This window comes from Sorex araneus, chromosome 2 (assembly GCF_027595985.1).
Source record: "Sorex araneus isolate mSorAra2 chromosome 2, mSorAra2.pri, whole genome shotgun sequence".
Lineage (NCBI taxonomy): Eukaryota > Metazoa > Chordata > Mammalia > Eulipotyphla > Soricidae > Sorex > Sorex araneus.
In genome coordinates, this window is record NC_073303.1 from 5,260,284 (window position 1) to 5,281,591 (window position 21,308).

At 37.4% G+C, this 21,308-nt stretch overlaps 3 protein-coding genes across 3 annotated transcripts; all 3 read right to left on the reverse strand.

Annotated features, from left to right (window-relative positions):
- On the reverse strand, nt 1-774 carry LOC101553399 (olfactory receptor 14J1-like). Its single transcript, XM_004622045.2, has one exon. The coding sequence runs from the start codon at nt 772-774 to the stop codon at nt 1-3; it is 774 nt and encodes a 257-aa protein (XP_004622102.2).
- Nucleotides 775-5,051: 4,277 nt separating this feature from the next.
- On the reverse strand, nt 5,052-9,854 carry LOC101554189 (olfactory receptor 14J1-like). The gene is made up of 3 exons (XM_012935854.2): nt 9,841-9,854; nt 8,414-9,329; nt 5,052-5,090 (listed from the first exon to the last, which is right to left on the reverse strand). Exons 1-3 carry the CDS (start codon nt 9,852-9,854, stop codon nt 5,052-5,054), a joined length of 969 nt encoding a protein of 322 aa, XP_012791308.2.
- A 9,282-nt stretch (nt 9,855-19,136) lies between these two features.
- On the reverse strand, nt 19,137-20,081 carry LOC101553923 (olfactory receptor 14J1-like). Its single transcript, XM_004622047.3, has one exon. The coding sequence runs from the start codon at nt 20,070-20,072 to the stop codon at nt 19,137-19,139; it is 936 nt and encodes a 311-aa protein (XP_004622104.2). The 5' UTR covers nt 20,073-20,081.
- Between the last annotated feature and the right edge of the window lie 1,227 nt (nt 20,082-21,308).

Here is a 21,308-nt window from a genome sequence, read left to right on the forward strand (position 1 = left end):
TTAAAAACTCAAAGAAACCTGTAGAAGCAAATAAGATGACAACAACAAGGTGGGGGAGGCAAGTGGAAAAAGCCTTAGATCTGCCTCTGCAGATGGCATCCTCAGCACAGAAGAAAAAATTTGCACGTAGGAGCAACCAATAAAGATGATACAGCCAAACGACAACAGAGTGAAGAAGACTGAGACCCCAACCTCCCTGATGTAGTCATTAGAGCAGGAGAGTTTCAGGAGCTGAGGGATATCGCAGAAGAACTGATGAATGACACGGGGACCACAGAAGTGGATGGAGAAAGTAGCTGCCGTATGCATGACTCCAGAGACGGTTCCACTGATCCAGACACTGGTGACCCCATGGACACAGGTTCTGACGTTCATGATGACATCATAGCGCAGGGGAAGGCAGATGGCCACATAGCGATCATAGGACATCACTGTGAGCATGGCCATCTCTGCAATAGCACAGAGAGTGAGAGTAAAACATTGCGCCATGCATTCCCAGAGGGAAATATTTCCACGGTGTATGAAAGAATTACAAATGAATCTTGGGACAGTCACAGAAATATAGCAGAGATCCAAAAAGGAGAGATGCTTCAGGAAAAAATACATGGGTGACTTTTTGAGACTCTGATCCATGGAAATCGAGAGGATTATGAGAATATTTCCAGTTAAAGCCAACAAGTATAAGACCAAGAACAGAGAAGCATAGAAGACTTCCAGCTCGGGCTTTGCAGAAAAGCCCATGAGAAGAAACCCACTGGCAGTGACATTCTCCATAGTCCTTCTTAGTTTTCAGCTGATCTTGGCCTCAGATGAAGATAGGAACTCTTCAAGAGAAAATTTTGTGAAGTACAGTATATGCTACTCAATAAAATGTGGTAAAGAGACGTCAGGATCACATTTCCTCATTATAAATTATGGAGCGACTGATCAGTTGAGTGTAGTGATAATGACATCAGAGATTCTGATGATTTCTCTAACTCAAAAATATTGGCAAAGCAAGATGAAAAGTTTTAGAATGTCCATTTTAAATCAACTCAAATTCAAAGGCATACATCTCCTAGAAATTAAAATACATTTAATTTTACATACTATATAAATATTATATTTATATTTATAAAATATATAATTTTATGACAAGACTATGAAAAGTTAGAAATTTTATTGATGTTACCTACACATCTTAGCCATGGACAACTTATAGATTTCTGAGTACAATGTCTGTGCTACCTTGACTTTTTTAATAATCTTTCTGTTTGTACATCTGGCAAGAGCAAATTCTTTAACAGAAGACTTACAACAGTAGGAATTTTGTTCATTTATTGGAGAACCATATGTGGATCTGGGGATTGACTGGATGCAAGGCAAGAGCCTTACTCACTGTACTATTATCTTTGGACCCACTAAGTAATTTTTAAAATATAATTAATGAAAACCATAACTGAGGAAAACTAAGCTTATTTAAAGTTAGTACAGTAGCAAAAGCCATGAACAAATTCTAAAAATGCATTAAAAAATTTAACATGCAAAAAAATACTTTTTTTCAGAAATGATATAATAAACTATTGAGATTAAATATAGTATATATAACTTAAGATATCGAAAATTTTAAATACATAGCAATGAAATTAGAAGACTAAGGAGTAAGAAGATATGATACAAAGCAAGTAATTATTTCTGAACGGTGAGTAAATGGTTGTTTATTGTTGACAATTCATTAACTTGACCGCAAAACATCTTAAGAAAATGAATCCTCCTTTTCAAATTTTCAGTACCAATTCCACAGATGAATCGCTAATAATTTATTGAGAGTGGAGCAGATATACTTTTCTCCTTATATCACGTTTAAAATAATTGTACTAGAAAATAGTTCAAGCCTTTTCTTGATGGAGATGACATAGCTTAGAAGTCATCTGAAAAAATTTAGTCAAACCTATTTACAAATTGATTTAGTCTCACATTGAGCCTGTTTGTGTTTAGGATGATATGCATTTGTGTGTATTGAACATACTCCATAAGAGTCTTAAAATACAATTAAAAAAGTCTTGGGGCTGGAGAGATAGCACAGCGGGTAGGGCGTTTGCCTTGCACGCGGCCGACCCGGGTTCAAATCCCAGCATCCCATATGGTCCCCTGAGCACGGCCAGGGGTAATTCCTGAGTGCAGAGCCAGGAGTAACCCCTGTGCATCGCCAGGTTTGACCCAAAAAGCAAAAAAAAAAAAAAAAAGTCTTAAAGGGCGATGCACTAGGTTTACAGATAAATTTACTCCCTTAGACACTTTCTCTTCCAGCAGAAACTTACCAGCTGAAGTCTTCAGCAACTTCATGTCTGTGTGTTACGAAAAATGTTGCTTATTATTTTTTACATGGAAGCTGACACAAAGAATTTAGATACTTGAAAATATTACTCATTTAGACAAAAAGAACTATGCTTGGTTATTTGCTAATTCATATTATCAATAAAACAAAAGCATGAATATAAATATGTCTAGATTTTATTTTTACCTTCATTCCTTTATATGTCTTTTTGTCACTTGAGGACATTTATAATGTATAACTTTATGCAATATTACATAAGATATATATATACATTTATATATTTAGCCATTTTTAGGGTGTTAAAATTTACTTTGTTGCATTGCCATACAAGTAGTTATCTAACAACTATTTAATCTCCTGTTGCTGTGTGTATGTGTGTGTGAATGTGTGTGTGTCTGTGTGATACCAAGGATATAGCAAGAAAAAAATAGAGAAACACCTTAGACATCACTTAATGTGTTTTGTCCTTTGTTATATCACTTAAATAGGATGATTAAATATAATCACTTTTATTCTTAAATAAAATCACCTAATACTTCTAGTCTTTTCAATGTAGCTTCAGAATTTTATATTGGCTTTTCTTCTTTAAATTTACACTTAAGTTGTATCAAACATATTAATTTTTTGTGACAAAATAGTAATCAAATTGTGACACTTCTGTCATAGTTTGAGATGGATATTTTAGAGTATAACAAATGTTCTATATGATTAATAATTTCTACGAGTTATTCTGTTCCATATCTTTTTCTATAGTCTTAGCAATATAAAACCTTTCAAATGTCCATTCCAGCATTTTCTTAGATTATTTTCTCCATGATAATTTCCTAATGAAGAAATTAGGAAGCTGGCAAGTCCTGTTCAACAAATGAAGAAAAATGTCTCTCACTTGTTCTTGCATTTTTAATTCTTCTCTTTTTAAACTTGTGAATAAACTGTGAAGCAGACTGTCTGGTGACAGGTATGTTTCTAGAATGTTTCATGGATGTTAAAAGCCTATACTAGTAGCAATTTGGTGAACTATAGTGTGTAGCACTGCACCGTAACACTGTCGTCCTGTTGTTCATTGATCTGCTCGAAGAGGGCACCAGTAACGTCTCTACTGTGAGACTTGTTACTGTTTTTGACATATTGAATATGCCACGGATAGTGTGTGAATAAAGTAAATTTAAATATAAATGAATTTTTTAAAGCTTACAGTATTAACAAAAGAAGATATAATAATTTTCCTCTCTCCAAAACATATGATATATTCTCAATTTTAAAAAGTGTTTTTCCATACTTGAACAATTTACCTGTGTTATCATTGGTATGGATATGATTTCATATATTTTGTATGTCAACCTTCTAATAATGAACCGATATTATGAATGCAAAGACTTTAATTGTCACTCTATCATGCATTCAGACCGATTACTCCATGGTTGTTATACGAGGAAAGGTACTGTCAGGGAGGGGAGAATGTGACTTCAGGAAATATTTCCAGAATGGCAGGAGTTGACAGCTTTTCCTTCTAAATTCCTAATATCCATAAAATTAATCTGAATTCATACATGTCCTTTAAATTGTGTGTATTGGTGACTTATCAGAGTGTATCAATCTCTAGAATTTTGCTTTTTAGAATCTCAGAAAACTCACCAGAGCACATTCAGGAACTTCATCCTTCAACACAAGGACAAATGGTCAGTGTCAGCAATTGACCTTCACGATCAGTCTCTGAACAAAATCTGTCTGGTGGGGCAAAAAAAAGAAGTCCATTTCAGTCTTTCTTTGACCACTAGGGGTTAGACTCCAAAGAACCTTTGGCAGCAGCAAAGCCCCTGGGGTCTGTGTGTTCTTGGCCAATTTTGTAAACACCTGGGACCAATCCTGTCATTATATACAATTTATTTTTATTGTGTTGATATAATGATCCCACTTATTTGAGGTTTCAGATTCTAAAACAAAATTACTGGAAAATATTATGATTTATATTTTAGATTCAAGTATTCAATAGAGACTTAATTGATTTAATAAATAGATATATTCAAAATTTGTGTGACAAGTTAGTGATATTATTATATGTAGAGGGGAAAGTACCAAAGGAATATTTCCCAGTATTACACCACCATATCCCAATAATTTTAATCTGAATGGGGGAGTAATTAATAACTATTTACAATAAAGCCTGTAAATTCTATCTTGGAATCACCTGCACAGGAACTTGCGGTGCGGAATTCCTTTCTTTCCCTCTGTAGGGCTCTCTTCTCGCTCTCTGGAGAAGACGGAATTCTCTCCTGTGTCTGTGGTTATTTTTTCCTTTTCCTTTTTTTTTCTTTTCCCTTTGACCAAATGGGAGCATGTATGTTTGCACACACACGCACACATATATATGTCTATGTATATATGTACATATGTATATATGTATATATCACTGTCACTGTCACTATCATCCTGTTGCTCATCGATTTGCTCCAGTGGGCACCAGTAACTTCTCCACTGTGAGACTTGTTGTTACTGTTTTTGGCATATTGAATATGCCACGGGTAACTTGCCAGGCTCTGCCATGTGGGCGAGATACTCTTGGTAGTTTGCCAGTATCAGAGAGCCTGGCAAGTTACGAAGAGAGGTAGAGGAATCGAACCTGGGTCAGCCGCGTGCAAGGCAAATGCCCTACCAGTTGTGCTATCGCTCCATCCTATATACACACACAAAGTTAGTGACTAAGCTTTTATATAAAATGAATGTGGGAATTTGGTCAATGGCTGAACACCAAAAAATGGTTACGTATGATAAACTCAAATAGGCATGTTTTTGTAGTATGCAATGGGTCCACTGGTCTCTCCACTCTGAGGCACCCTTGGAGGAGTGCAAGGGTGAGTTCCACCCCGTGGAAGCCCTGGCAGCTGTGCCCACACCCAACATCTGCACTTGCCAATGGAGAACTCCACTGCCTCGTCTCTGTCGAGATGCCAAACTGCTGAAAATCCCAGGCACATCGATCTTCAGGCTTAGAATTCTAGGAGTGGGGCAGACAACCTCCCCCAGCACCATGTAATTCTGGGAGCCTGACAGTCACATCCACATCTCACAACCATGGTCATGGAAATGTGATGCTCAGTTAAATGTTTTGGAGTTTCTGAAACACGTGACCATATTTGTGGGTGTACAACTTCTTCAACTTCTATAACATTGACATCCTACAAGAATCACAGTAGATGGGAAAGGAACATAGAGGCCAACTAAGCTCAATAACAAAAACATTAACACAGAAGGCTCAACTAGGAACAGACAGCTTCGTGTCTGTTGACTTAATGACCTCATGATGAGAGATAACAATTTTCTTTCACTGAAGTATTTTTTGATAATTCCATTCGCCATTACTTGTAGCAAGCAATATAAAATGAATTATGTTGTGGCTTTTAAGGGGGCGTGCATGGGGGTGGCTGGGAAGAGGTGGACTGTGGTAGGGGGAAGGTCACACTGGTAGTGGGGTTGGTGTTGGAATATTGAAGGCCTGTAACAAATGCATGAAGAACAATTTTGTAAATCAGTATTTAAATAAAGGGGAAATTTTTTGAACAAAAGATAGGCATCATTTAAGATAATTACCTTATATTTACTCCAAATCATGTATTATGTCTTTATTTGGGGTTATGATATCAAAGTGTGAGTCATTTTGATAATAAACTTACCACAGATATAACATAGATGCTCTCTTTGTAAACATTTTCTTGTAAAAATTTACTTCCAGCTAGTTTATAATAAATACCACTGAGAAAGATGCATGCCTTTGTATTCTTGAATTTAGACAGTAAACCTATGTTAAATGATGAAAAAGACCTACAGGTTTCTGGTGGCATCAGACAATAGGAAATAAATCCGTCTCTGAGAATATTTGAATTGAGATATTAACATTTAGATTTTAAGGTTGTTGAACTCATGACAGAGGTAGACATTCAAATAGAAGGAATATAAAAATGTTTAATTCATCAAAATGATTTCACTTATTAAATATATATGATCTCATAGCATTGCTAGCTGTCTGGAGGCTTGGTTATGTATTAGAGAGACCAGAATTGTCATTCCACAAATTAAGATAAACAGTAAGGTCGGGCTGGGGATCTAGTACAGAAGTTAACGTTTTAACCTTATGTGCAACCACTCAGTGTCCAAGAGCACAAATGGTCCGCTACATATGACCACTGCGAGGACTGACCCCCGGGCACAGCCAGCAGTGGCCCCAAACAAAAATATTAATATAGTATATAGTAGAGGGATTTGTTCAATTGACAGACTAGTTCTTCCCATACCTATATTGCTGTTTGATTTCTGACAAGGTGTCCCTAAAGTTCACTGAAAAGAAATAAAGTTACATAAGTAATGATACTGGGTCACTTTGTCTTCGTGTCTTTGTAAGGTTGAACTACATTGTCATTACATCTGTGGAAAAATTACTTTACTGAGATACAATGAATCTTCTACCCAAATGTCAAATTTTTTCCTTCATCATTTTGAATTTTTCTTAGATATTCTCGTTGTGAATTTATTTTAGAGGCATAAGGAAATATTTATGTTTTTTAAGCCTGTTGATTTTTAATTGTATGTATCTGTTAAGTGCATAAAGTTATTTATTTCCATTTTCTATTTTAATTATAAATGGCCTGTTGTCTGTTCTTCAGAGCATAGAAATGAGGTAAATATATGCTTTGTTACCTGTGAAAGGGCATGTTTTTCTCTCTCACTTCACACAATTTCTGATTTTTATTCTCTTTTGCATGATTATTTTGTCACCTTATTTGCTCATTTTGTGGATAACCATATTTTTCCATGTAAAAACTTAACCATTAAGTTCAACTATTTTTCTTCCATTCTCTTAATGCTGGTGAACCCAGCCATTAAATTTTCAGTTTCAATCAGAATGTATTTGTCTAGATAGGCAGATAGCTTTGATTTATTATAGTTAGAAAGAAAAAATAGTATTAAAATGTATGTTACTAATATATGAAGTGCTAGAACCCACCATAGTAATTTAGTTATTAAAATGATACTTTCACTTTATTAGCATGTATACATATTACTATATCTCTATATTGATGTTATTTTTTAAATCTCTTAATTATTATACTGGAACAATAGCACAGCAGGTAGGGCGTTTGAGCCAGGTTTGATTCCTCTGTCCCTCTCGGAGAGCCCGGCAAGCTACTGAGAGTATCCAACCCGCACTGCAGAGCCTGGCAAGCTATCTGTGGCATATTCGATATGCCAAAAACAGTAACAACAAGTCTCACAATGGAGACACTACTGGTACCCGCTCGAGCAAATAGATAAACAATGGGATGACAGTGCTTCAGTATTATTATGTATTCATTATACATAATGAAATACATAATGTTTGAACTTTTATAAGCAGTTATATCAGATGCTCTCACCAATAACATATTGATTTTTATTACAAACGTTTTATTACAAATTGTTAATATTACAAATGTCATATAAACCAATTGCAAATTTTTCTTCCCAAAACCTGCAAATAAATCTATTTAACCTGAAGAAGCAAGTGAGTGGAAAAATAAAACTTTCACAAAGACTGCAGTATATCTGACTGGAGCCTGACTGTGTTGAATTAAGGCAGCTGAAGGTCAAGAACGGCCAAAAATACTAAGAATTATGACATGTTGTTTGTTAATTCTTATATTTTACATTATAGTGTGTCATTTTATGGAAATGACCAATGGCACTAATGTAAATTAGGTATAAACAAATGAGCAGTTAATCCTATATATGGTATTCTCCATCATCATCACTATAAATGATTAGGAAAAGAAATCAAGTCACAAATTAAACATCATGAAATATAATATTTTCACATCTGGTTTTGTGTACTAAGATTTAAGTTAATATATTCACAAGAGTAACTTTTAAGTATTACATATGTAGTCATAGATCTAAGTAATTTTATTATTCAAACAGCACAAAGAAAAAGTTGTGCAAATCACAAAATATTTGGTGAAAGATTTGCAATTTTAATTTTTGATTGATTAAGACCAGTATATTTGGAGTTAGTCTCACAACTGAGAATGAATAGTATTAAGTGTCTCGACAAAAGAGGTATGCTACTTTTCTTTGAAAAACCTTACTTATAGCCAACTTGATAGCTTTATTTCGCAGACTATAGATCATTGGATTGAATGTTGGGGGAACAACTGTGTAAAGAATAGTAAGAAAAATGTCTGAAGCAGATGGAGAGCCAGAATGAGGCTTGAAATACTCAAAGGCACATGTAGAAAGAAACAATATGACTACAGCGAGGTGGGGGAGGCAGGTGGAAAAGGCCTTGGCTCTGCCCTCCGCAGATGGCATCCTCAGCACAGAAGAGAATATGTGCACGTAGGAGAACCCAATAAACAAGAAACAAAGAAGTGCCAGGAAAGCCACAAAGGCAGTGACACCGATCTCACCCAGATACTCATTGGAGCAGGAGAGTCTCAGGAGCTGGGGGATGTCACAGAAGAACTGGTGAATGACATGGGGACCACAGAAGTGGATGGAGAAAGTAGCTGCCGTATGCATGACTCCAGAGATGGTTCCACTCACCCAGACACCGGCCACTCCATGGACACAGGTTCTGACGTCCATGATGACGTCATAGTGCAATGGAAGGCAGATGGCCACGTAGCGGTGATAGGACATCATTGTGAGCATGGCCGTCTCAGCAACAGCACAGAGGGTGAAAGCAAAGACCTGCACGATGCATTCCCAGAGGGAAATATTCCCACTGTGTATGAAAGAGTTGTAAATGAATCTCGGCACAGTCACGGAAATGTAGCAGAGATCCAGAAGGGAGAGATGCTTCAGGAAGAAATACATGGGGGACTGGAGACTGTCATCCAGGGACGTGGTGGTGATGATGAGCATGTTGCCAGCTAAAGCCAACAAGTAGAGAACGAGGAACAGACAAGCATAGAAGATTTCTAGCTCAGGCTTGGTAGAAAACCCCATGAGGAGAAACCCACTCATGGTGAAATTTGTCATACTTCTACAGTTGGCTGTCAGACACAATAAACAATCTTAAATACATTCATTTTTAATAACATCGATGAAGAACCTGAATATGTAGTGAAGAATTTCTTCATTCTAAAAAGGCATTTTACATAGTGGTAATCATACTGACAAATATACATTGTCTTTGTGAAGGAATGAACACTGACTATGAAGATCATTAATGTTAAAATTTCTATTTCAGTTGAAAACAAGAAAAATGAAAAAAGTGTCAGTTATAGAGTACAGCAGTGAAGTATATGCTTCAAGTACCCATAATGGTTTTATAATTTTGTTTTTGTTTGCTTTTAGAACACTCTCAGTGAGGCTGGGGGCATTCCCAGTTCAGTCTCGGGATTCCTGAGAATCAGCTGTGAAAGTTCGAAGCACGGGATTCTGAATGCAAAGCGTGCTCTTGCCACCAGATAGTTTGGTTCGTTGCATCAGGCAGTTTCTGAGCATCACCAGTGTGCCCTGGAGGTCCTTGAACACTGCATACTAATCACTTCCTCCATAGCATGGCAGGAAGCTGGGGCACCTGAATCTTGGGCCGAGCTCTGAACTGCCAGCTTGCTTAGCAGAAAATCACCCAGGGATCGCCTGAACACCTATTGGGTAGTTTCTACACTTCCTCAATGAAAACACAAATATTCACATGGAAATTGGTGTAGGTATGTAGTTCAGAGTTTGCCTCTATGTACCAGGTTAGGTACTTCATGGACCAGATTAGGACCAGATTTGGTTTTTATTAGGTCCCGGGTACCACACGCGCTAGAATTAACACGATTGATAAGGATGGAAGTGAATGTTTGCCTCCACAAAATGTTTCTGCAGTGGAAGGAGTTTCTCTTCCTATTTTTAATTAAAATAATGTTTATTTATGTATTTTTACTTGAATTCTCAAATAAACATAAACTCTTTTTATGTCCTCAAAACCTGTCTTTTGTTTGCATTCCATTTCACAGTACAGCCTGCTGTCTACAACCTAAGGAAAGTCACCATGCACAGGTAGAAATGTCTTACCTCATCATAGGGAGAAGCTGCCGGTCTCAGAAGCTGTCACCTGGCTGAAAGTCCTATCTCTGCCACTCAGTTCCTTTCAATAAAATGTAGTCTGTGGAAAGTCAAACACGCGTCCATTTGAGTCTTTTGACCATTTGGGGTTAGGTGGAAAGTGCCTTTGTCGGCAGCTGAGATCCTGGGTGCTCTGGGCATTGGCAATTCTGTGCAACACTCTGGGGTCCAAACTTGCAATTCTATTGGGTTTTCTTGTAACACACTTTTTCTCTCGAAGTGATTTTAATCATCACACGTAGTTACTGGAAGTATAGCTTTGTGTTTATTGATCACATCATAAATACATTAGTAATTGTGTTTTGATTATCAAATATTCTATAAGACAAATTAATTTCTTTAATCAATTTTATTAACTGTATCACAATTTAATTTATAATTGGTTCTTGGGACAATACTCAGGCTTGTACTTGCCTTTTTTAAAAAACTGAGATAATAGTGAACTAATTTTTGCCAATCAAACTAGAATATTTTATGATTTTATTTTTATATTTTATATTATGGATTTGGTCACATGGTTATAGTACTATTAAATTTTAAGCACTATGTACAAATTTACTGTCCCTCAACAAAGTATCCAATCAAAGTATCCTAGATCCTCCATTGTTCCTATGTGACCTGTAATCTGCTTTTTTCTTCTCCATCTCTTCCCCACTTCCTGGTAATCTGAGTTCTGTAAATCAAGGCCTTGTGTTTCTCATGTTCCTTCCCATCCAATATTTTTCTACAATCTTGGCCTATCTTTCTGCATACCACAGAGAAGTGAGATCATCTGTTTTGTCATTTACCCTCGAACTTATTTCTCTTATATACTTTCCAATCCCATTGACATTGAACCCAAGTGTGTCATTTCATTTTATTTCTAACATCTGCACAGTATTGCATTATCTATATAATAACTTCTGTATCTGTTCTTCTGTTACTGGACATTTGGGTTGTTTCTAAGTCCTGGCTATTGCACTAATCATTGCAATGAAACAGTTGTGCTTCATTGTTATTTTACTGGGTTTTTTGTTCTTGGGTGTGGTAGATGTTGAGAAGTTGAATTGCTGAATCATATTGGAGGTCTATGTTTACTCCTTTGAGAAATATTCATAATACTTTCCATAGTCACTGAAACTGACAACATGCCAACCAGCAGTGAATGAAAGTTCCTGTTTTACAACACTGTTTATTTCAAAATTTTGAAATATATAGCACTGTCACACAGGTGACATGTTATCTCACTGTTATCAATTAATTTATTTTTGATTTTTTTTTGCATTTCTTTGATATCAGAAGACTGTGAGCACTTCTTCATGTCTGGGGTCATCTGTATGACCTCTTCAGTGAAGTGCCTGTTTGTTTTTCCCACCATTTTTAATGAGATTTTTTTCTACTTTTAATCTTGAGCATTTTGCTAGTATAATACATAATAGATATTAGCTTTTATCTGAATTATTTGTGCAAATATTTTCTCATATTTTATAGGGTATCTTTTAATTTTAGCCGTGCTGGGTTTTTTGGGCCACGAAACCATTTTTAATTTGATGTAGTTCATTTATTTATGATTATTTTACTTATTTTTGCTATCATTTTCAAATAATTGATGAGGTTTTGGGGTCCTTATGCTGGACAGTTCTGGATATATTTATCTGATACATATTTAATCAATTTTGTTTTAATACCATGTTCTTTTATTATAGTTAATTGCAAAAGATTGCGGTGGCAATCTTGGGCTGGGTGATACCTGTGCACCTCCGCAGAGATGCGACCTGGGTGGTCATATGATTGTGCGGCCGCTCTGCTGCTGATCGACCATGATCCGGAGGCCAGCTAGACTACTTTTGGTACCCGCAACTGCTTCCAGTAATGTCTTTAGACTGTAAATTAAGCCATAGCCCCATGCTGCCCCATGAAGGGAAATGATGCAATTTCTAACATAAATCTCCCTGGACTTAATTACTAAAATACTAAAATACAGAAATCTTAAATCTAATCCTAAAGAGTCTTCATATCTCTTCATTCTCAGAAATGGAAAACCAATTATCAAATGCTTCCTTGCCAGCAGGGCTCTTCTTTTGGGGAAACTCCAACAACAAAAGTGAATTTTGTGTTAAAATATGGGATGTAATCAAGGTAAAGAGAAAATGAATTGAAATTTATCAGCTACGCAGGAGGGGGTTAGAGGTGGGAGGGTGGGAGGTATACTTTTGTTCTTGGTGGTGGAATATGGGCTCTGGTGAAGGGACGGGTGTTCTAGCATTGTAAAACTGAGACATAAGCCTGAAAACTTTGTAATTTTCCACTTGGTGATTTAATAAAATAAATACATTTTAACAAATAACAAAAGATTGAAAGATTAAATTCAGGCACAAAACAAAAAATGTTTCCTTTGTCTGTAATCAGTATACTCTCAGATCCTTGTCACAACAATTAAGCAAGAAAAATAAGTCATTGAGATCCAAATGGTAAGAAGACAAAGAGAATATCACTATTCACATATGACATGATAATATACATAAAACTAATTAGACACATCATAAAAGGGCAAAAAGTTAAAAAATTTAAATATCTGGATAAATGTCTAATATTAAGTTTAGAAAGTTGAGAATGTATTTCAGAAGACAAATTACTAACAATTCATAATATAAAAAATTGAAACAGAATATCTAATCATCCAAAAATCAAATTTTCTTTTACATGCTATAACTCCAGAAGTACCCTCTTCTGATGGCAAAATTTTTCAGTGCTACACTCTTTACAGGTTGAGAGATTGGACCTGGAACATTATAAGCCTGAAACTACACTATCAACATTTGTAAATGATGGTTCTCCAAAAAAATAAAATCCTGTTTCTCTGTGGCTTTCCAGATTATTTTGTTATTTGAATATTTATTCCTTATAAGTATTCTGAGTAACCCAGTCATCTGAAGAGGCAAAGCAAATGGCGTATGGGATATTCTCAGGGCAAGTTTTGACTGTCAAATTGGAGCCCAGGGGGATTGATAGAAAATGAATTGAGTTATGGAGCTCTGAATGACTAGTGGTGTTACAATCAAAGCGAGCTCATCAATTCTGGATATTATGTTGTCCAAAATTCAGTGAAATAAGGAAAATTAACTAAGAATGTTCTATCTAACTGTTTTCCATCATCACTACATAAATTACTTGGGAAACAGACTTCAGTCGATTTCTTAAGCATAGAGAAATATTCATTATTTTCACATCTGATTTTGTAGAATAATAATTAAAATTATCACAAATTGTTTTCTGTAGCCTAAAGTATGGTTAATTTAGTTTCCAGGTTGAACATATATAAAAGGGTTTCATCAACTGTGTGTTCTAAAAATGTGGGATCATGCCACGTGTTTTTGGTAGTGAGGAGCCACTTTCTCCCCTCGGCTGGCCACCCCGGCTGAATGCATGAAGGAGGGAACAGGGCCACTAGGCTGGTTGGTGATCAGTCGCTGTTATTCCAAACTTTGCCCCATTCCAGACGTACAATACCTCTCGTTGCAGTCTCACACTTCCCATCCAGTTTCACTCTTTCCTTCTGGTTTCACTGTGTCCATCCAGTTTCACTCTCCCTCTTCCAGTCTTACTCTGCCCCCAGTTCCCGTCTGCCAGCATTAGGTATGAGACAAAACATTCAAGGTTGCAGGTAGCAGTTACACATAGATGAGCTTGCACAATCGACATATGTAAAATCCTTCCTTCCAGGGAAGCTTTTTCTAAGACAAAGATCTCTTCTTGCAGATTTTGGCTCTTTTGAACAGTGCTGCAATGAATATATAGGTACAGATGTCATTTCTACTGTGCGCTTTTGCATCCTCAGTATATATTCCCAGAAGTGGTATTCTGGGGTCATATGTAAGCTCAATTTCTAGTTTTTGAAGGACTGTACATATTGTTTTCCAGAAAGACTGGACCTGTTGTCATTCCCACCAACAGTGAAGGAGCGTCCCTTTTTCCCCACATCTGAATGCCCTAAAACAGATGACTGGTTAAAGAAACTTTGGTACATCTACACAGTGGAATACTATGCAGCTGTTAGGAGAGATGAAGTCATGAAATTGGCTTATAAATGGATAAACATGGAGTGTATCATGCTAAGTTAAATGATTCAGAAAGAGAGGGACAGACAGAGAGAGACTGCACTCGTTTATGGAGAGTTGGATAGCATCACATGAGGCTGAATCCCAAGGACAGTAGATATAAGGGCCAGGGGGATTACCCCATAGCTGGAAGACTGCTTCATGAGCGGAGTGGAGAAGGCAATGGAATAGAGAAGGGATAACTAGAAAATGATAGTTGGAGGAACCAGTTGGGATGGGAGATGCATGCCGAAAGTAGATAATGGACCAAACATAATGACCTCTCAGTGTCTGTGTTGCAAGCTATAATGCCCAAAAGTAGAGAGAGAGTATGGGGAATATTGTTTGCCTTAGAGGCAGAGGAGGGTGGGGAAAGGGGGGTGTACCTGGTATATTGGTGGTAGGGAATGTGCACTGGTGGAGGGATGGGTGTTTGATTATTGTGAGATTGTAACCCAAACATGAAAGCTTATAACAATGTCACTGTGATTCAATAAAAATTGAAAAATTAAAAAAAAAATCTCCTCTTGCTAGAAGATCTGCCCAAGGGTAGAATTCCACCTAGAGGTATTTTTCTCCTTTCCTTAGTTCATATCCACTTAAGCAGTCATCTTAAATTTACTTCTCAGGAATATTAGTTATTTTGTATGGAAACATTAAGAGATATTAGGCTTAAAGGGTGGCTTTCCTGGGAACATCTGGGGTCATCTCGCTATATATTCCAGACTAGTGTCCTTAGGCCAGATTAATCGTTCCTCACCCTGCAGGGCTCTTATTCAGTTGATTTCTTTTTGGGTCATGACAGAGCTTGTCTATATCTGTGCTCTTAACTCAGCAGTTTTATGGTACTTGGCCGGTCCCTTTTTGATGCCTGGGTGGCTTATAAGTTGCCCTAGGTCCATTAAATCCTTCCATCAGGACCCTCCTTTTTTTCCCTGGCTTTTACGGTCACACCTAGCTATGCTCAGAGGTTACTCCTGGCTCTGAACTCAGGAATAACTCCTGGCAATACTCAAGGGCCCGTATGGGATGCTGGGAATCAAACTCGGGTAGGTTGTGTGCATGGCAAACGCCCTACTGCTGTACTATTGCTCCAGCCCAAGGAACCTCCTTTTGAGGTGCTGGAAACTAAGGACAACTGAGGCTTAAGTCGAGTAAATATGACAGATACCCAGGAGTAAACATTACTGGGAGTGAATTAATTCACAATTTTCAAAAGCATAGCATTAGCTGTCTTCCTGTGTCTATACAAAGGAAATATGAAAAAGGACATAAAAGAAAGAGAAAAGCTATATTTCAATTGCATATACAAGACCCAGAGTTCTAGACGAACCTGATTTTACAAGTTCCAGGGTGTAATTTTGAGATAAGTGATTAACAGCTAGGGGAAGCCGGGCACAAAGGTGAAGTTAAAGATAAACACAGAGTGGCTGGAATGATAGCACAGCGGGTACAGCATTTTCCTTGCATGCAGCTGATCCGGGTTCGATTCCTAGCATCCCATATGGTCCCCTGAGCACTTCCAGAAGTGATTCCTGAGTAGAGAGCCAGGAATAACCCATGTGCTTTGCCGGGTGTAACCCTCCCCGCGAAAATAAAGGTAAACACAGAGCAAATCGATAAACAATGGGACGACAGTGCTACAGTATTATTATGTATTCATCATACATAATGAAATACAGTATATTTGAACTCTTATATGCAGTTATGTCAGATGCTCTCACGAATTACATTGTTATATAAACATTTCTTCCCAAAACTTGCAAATTAATCCATTTTATCTGAAGAGTAAGTGAGTGGAAAAATGAAACTTTCACAAAGACTGCAGTATATCTGACTAGAGACTGTCAGTGCTGACTGAAGACAGTGAAGATCCGAATGGTCAAAATGACTAAGAATTACGACGTTTTTTGTCAATTCTTATATTATACATTTTTGTATGTCATTTTAAAGAAATGACCAATGGCACCAATGTGTACTAGGTATAAACAGATGAGCAGTTAATCCTATATATGACATTATCCATCATCATCACACAATGATTTTGAAGAGAAATCAAGTTGTCATCTTAAACATTACAAAACTTACATTATTTTCACACCTGGTTTTGTGTACTACGATTTAAGTTAAGATATTCACAAGCATCATTCATACAGCAGATACTTTCTCCACCCACTTCTGTGGTCCCCGCATCATTCACCAGTTCTTCTGTGACACTGAGAGCACTGTGGGAGGGCTCTCTACCATCCCAAAGCCTGAAGTTCCAGCCTCTGGACAGAAAGGGAAGGCCGGACCCCCAGAGTTTTGCCCCTGAATCTACCCCTCCTGGTTTGCCTTTAGTCTCTAACCCCAAAGCCGTGCAGACACACTAGCATCAGCATGAAGTTACTTCCTGTTTCTTATATTAGAGGTATCAGTGAACCCAGGGCTCTCATTTGGTCACCTCCATAATGTCTGTTGCCAAAATGACCATCCTGACATACACACACCATTAGTCATTGCTGCACTCAGTGCAAAAGCTAAGATATGGAATCAAACTAGTGTCCACAGACAGGTGAGTGGATTATAAAGATGTGGTAGAATACTATGCAGCTTCATGGAGTGTTGGAATCATTCAATTTCCCATGTTTGAACTGGAATTCATCATGTTGAGTGAAGTAAGCCAGAAGACAAAGCAGGGGAGGCTCACTTATCCACGGTATCCAGAAAACTGAATGAGGAAAAGTACTGCAGCTAAAGGGGGTGCCTAAGGCATCATTCACCCCAGTGTTTCGAGAGGAGAAGGACAGAGAAGGAAAGAAATCAAGGGGGTAAGCAGAGAAATGGAACTAATGGGTGAACAGGCCTCAGGGCTTCAGTTATCCGGTGACATGAGGGAGTGGTATAGTCACTTGCCCAAGGCACAGACTCAACAAAACTGAGAACATGAGATCTAAGCTGCAACCCCTGAAACTTTGTAATGTGCCTGTAAGTGACAGGCAGGGGTGGGTGGGGATGGAGTGGGGAGGGAATATGGGAACACCAGTGGAGGTATCTAAAACTTACATGTATGTAGAAAAATCTGAGTAGCCCAGAGAGTCTAGAAGAGCAGAATTAGGAAAGTCAGAATACTAGAATAAACAAGGGCTGTTAAACTGCAGTGGACTGGCAGATTTTGACATCAGCATGAACAGTTCCAATGACCAGAATAGTAACTCCCGTGCCTATATTGCTGTATGATTTCTGACTAGAAGTCTCAAAAATTCACTGATGAAACAAAATTACAAACAAAATTACAAAAGCAATGATACTGAGTCAGTTGTCTTTGTGTCCTAGTAAGGGAGAACTACATTGTTCTTAGACCTATGGAAAAATTACTTTACTGAGGAACAATCAATCTTCTACTCCAAATGTCAAAATTTTACCTTCGATCATTTTGCATTTTTTTTCTTAGATGTTCTCCATGTGAATTTATTTTAAAGGCATAAGACAAAATTTTTAATATTTTTAAGCCTGTTGAATTTCAATTTTATGAATCTGCTAAGTACCTAAAGTTATTTATTTCCATTTTTATTTTAATATAAACAGCCTAGTCCATTCTTTAGAGCATAGAAATGAGATAAAACATGTTTTGTTACCTGTGAAGGGGCATATTTTTCTCTCTCCTTTTACACAATTTCTGATCTTTATTCTCTTTTGCATGACTATTTTTCACTTTATTTGCTCATTTTGTGGATAACTACATTTTTCCCCATGTGAAAACTTAATCGTTAAGTTCAACTATTTTTCTTTCATTCTCTTAACACTAATGAATCAAGCAATTAAATTTTCAATTTCAATCAGGGTATATTTGCCTAGATAGGCAGATAGCTTTGATTTATTATAGTTAGGAAGTCAAAATAGTGTTAAAATGTATGTACTTATATATGAACTTGCTAGACCTCACCATAGTAATTTAGTTATTAAAATTATCCTTTCATTTTATCATCATACATGTCTATTAACATATGTGTTTATATAATTTTATATCTCTTAATTATTATGTATTCATTTGAACTTTTATAAGCATGTATAACAGAGGTTCTCACAAATTACATTGTTGTGTAAACATTTTTCCCCAGACTTGCAAATTAATCCATTCATGTGAAGAGGCCAAGTAAGTGGAAAAATGAAACTATCACAAAGACTGCAGCATATCTGACTGGAGACTAACATTGTTGATTAAAGACAACTGAAGTTGCAAATGATAAAAATATTAAGAATTATGGCATGTTGTTTGTTAATTCTTATATCATACATTATTATATGTCATTTTATAGACATGACAAATGACACTAATGTATCTTAGGTATAAACAAATGAGCAATTTATCATATATATATGGTATTTCCATCATCATCACACAAAATGATTAGGAAAAGAAATCAAGTTGACATCTTCAACATTATGAAACTGACATTATTTTCAACCTTAAGATTTAAGTTAAGATATTCAAAGAAGTAATTTTTAAGTTGTACATATGTAGTACTAGGTCTAAGTAAGTTTATACTCAACTAGCACAAAGAAATAGTTGGGTAAATCAGAAAATATTTGGAATTTAAATTTTTGATTGATTAAAACGCAGTATATTTTGAATTTGTATCACAACTGAGAATGAATAGAAATAATACCTCTCAACAAAAGAGGTATAATACTCTTTTTTGAAAAACCTTGCTTATAGCCAACTTGATAGCTTTATTTCGCAGACTATAGATCACTGGATTGAATGTTGGGGGAACAACTGTATAAAGAATAGTAAGAAAAATGTCTGAAGCAGTTGGAGAGCCAGAATGAGGCTTGAAATACTCGAAGGCAGATGTAGAAAGGAACAATATGACGACAGCGAGGTGGGGAAGGCAAGTGGAAAAGGCTTTGGCTCTGCCCTCCGCAGATGGCATCCTCAGCACTGAAGAGAATATGTGTACATAGGAGAACCCAATAAACAGGAAACAAAGGAGTCCCAGGAAAGCCACAAAGGCAGTGACACTGACCTCACCCAGATACTCATTGGAGCATGAGAGTCGCAGGAGCTGGGGGATGTCACAGAAGAACTGGTGAACTACACGGGGACCACAGAAGTGGATGGAGAAAGTAGCTGCCGTATGCATGACTCCAGAGATGGCCCCACTCACCCAGACACCGGCCACTCCATGGACACAGGTTCTGAGGTCCATTATGACATCATAGTGCAATGGAAGGCAGATGGCCACGTAGCGGTCATAGGACATCACCGTGAGAATGGCCACCTCGGCAATAACACAGAGGGTAAAAGCAAAGACCTGCACGATGCATTCCCAGAGGGAAATATTCCCACTGTGCATAAAAGAGTTGTAAATGAATCTTGGCACAGTCACAGAAATGTAGCAGAGATCCAGAAAGGAGAGATGCTTCAGGAAGAAATACATGGGGGACTGGAGACTGTCATCCAGGGATGTGGTGGTGATGATGAGCATGTTGCCAGTTAACGCCAACAAGTAGAGAAGGAGGAACAAACAAGCAGAGATGATTTCTAGCTCAGGCTTGGTAGAAAACCCCATGAGGAGAAACCCACTCATGGTGAAATTTGTCATACTTCTGCTGTTGACTCTAAGACACAATAGATAATCTTAAATACATTCATTTTAAATAACATCATTGAAGAGCCTGAATATGTAGTGAAAAAGTACTTCATTCTAAATAGGCATGTTATGTAGTGGTAACCATACTGACAAATTTACATGTCTTTGTGAAGGAATGAACACTGACTATGAAGATTATTAATGTTAAAATTTCTATTTCAATTGATAACAGAAAAAGATGAATAAAAATGTCAGTTATAGAGTACAGCAGTGAAGTGTATGCTTTCAAGTACCCATAATGCTTTTATACTTTTGTTTTTGTGTTTGTTTGGTTTTAGACCACTCTCAGTGAGGCTGCTGGCCATTCCCAGTTCAGTCTCGTGGGTTACTGAAGATCAGTTGTGGAAAAAACAAAGCATGGGATTCTGGATGCAAAGCGTGCTCTTGCCCCCAGCTGATTTGATTCCTTGCATCAGGTAGTTTCTGAGCATCACCAGTGAGCCCCGGAGGTCCTTGAGCACTGCATACTAATCCCTTCCTCCTCAGCATGGCAGGAACCTGGGGGCACCTGACTCTTGGGCCCGAGCTCTGAACTGCCAGTTTGCTTAGCAGAATGTCAAGGGATTGACCCAGGGGTCACCTGAACACATATTGGGTAGTTTCTACCCCTCCTCAATGAAAACACAAATATTCACATGGAAATATGGTGTAGGTTTAGAGCTGAGATTTGCCTTCATGGACCAGGTTAGATCCTTCACGGACCAGATTAGGACCAGATTAGGTCATTATTAGTTCCTGGGTAACACATGCCTCCTCCAAAAGCATTGCTGGTCCTGAGGTCCATGAGCACTTCTGGGGGAAGGTTTAGTTGCTCCCTAGTATTGAAGTACCCAACAACACTGCACCCTCATGCCCTAGAATTAACACTGATTGATAAGGATGGAAGTGAATGTTTGACTCCACAAATGTTTCTGCAGTGGAAGGAGTTTCCTTTCCTAGTTTTAATTAATATAATGTCTATTTATATATTTTTACTTAAATTCTCAAGTAAACATAAGACTCTTCTTATGTCCTCAAAATCTGTCTTTTGTTTGCATTCCATTTCACAGTACAGCCTGCTGTCTACAACCTAAGGAAAGTCACCATGCACAGGTAGAAATGTCTTACCTCATCATAGGGACAAGCTGCCGGTCTCAGAAGCTGTCACCTGGCTGAAAGTCCTATCTCTGCCACTCAGTTCCTTTCAAT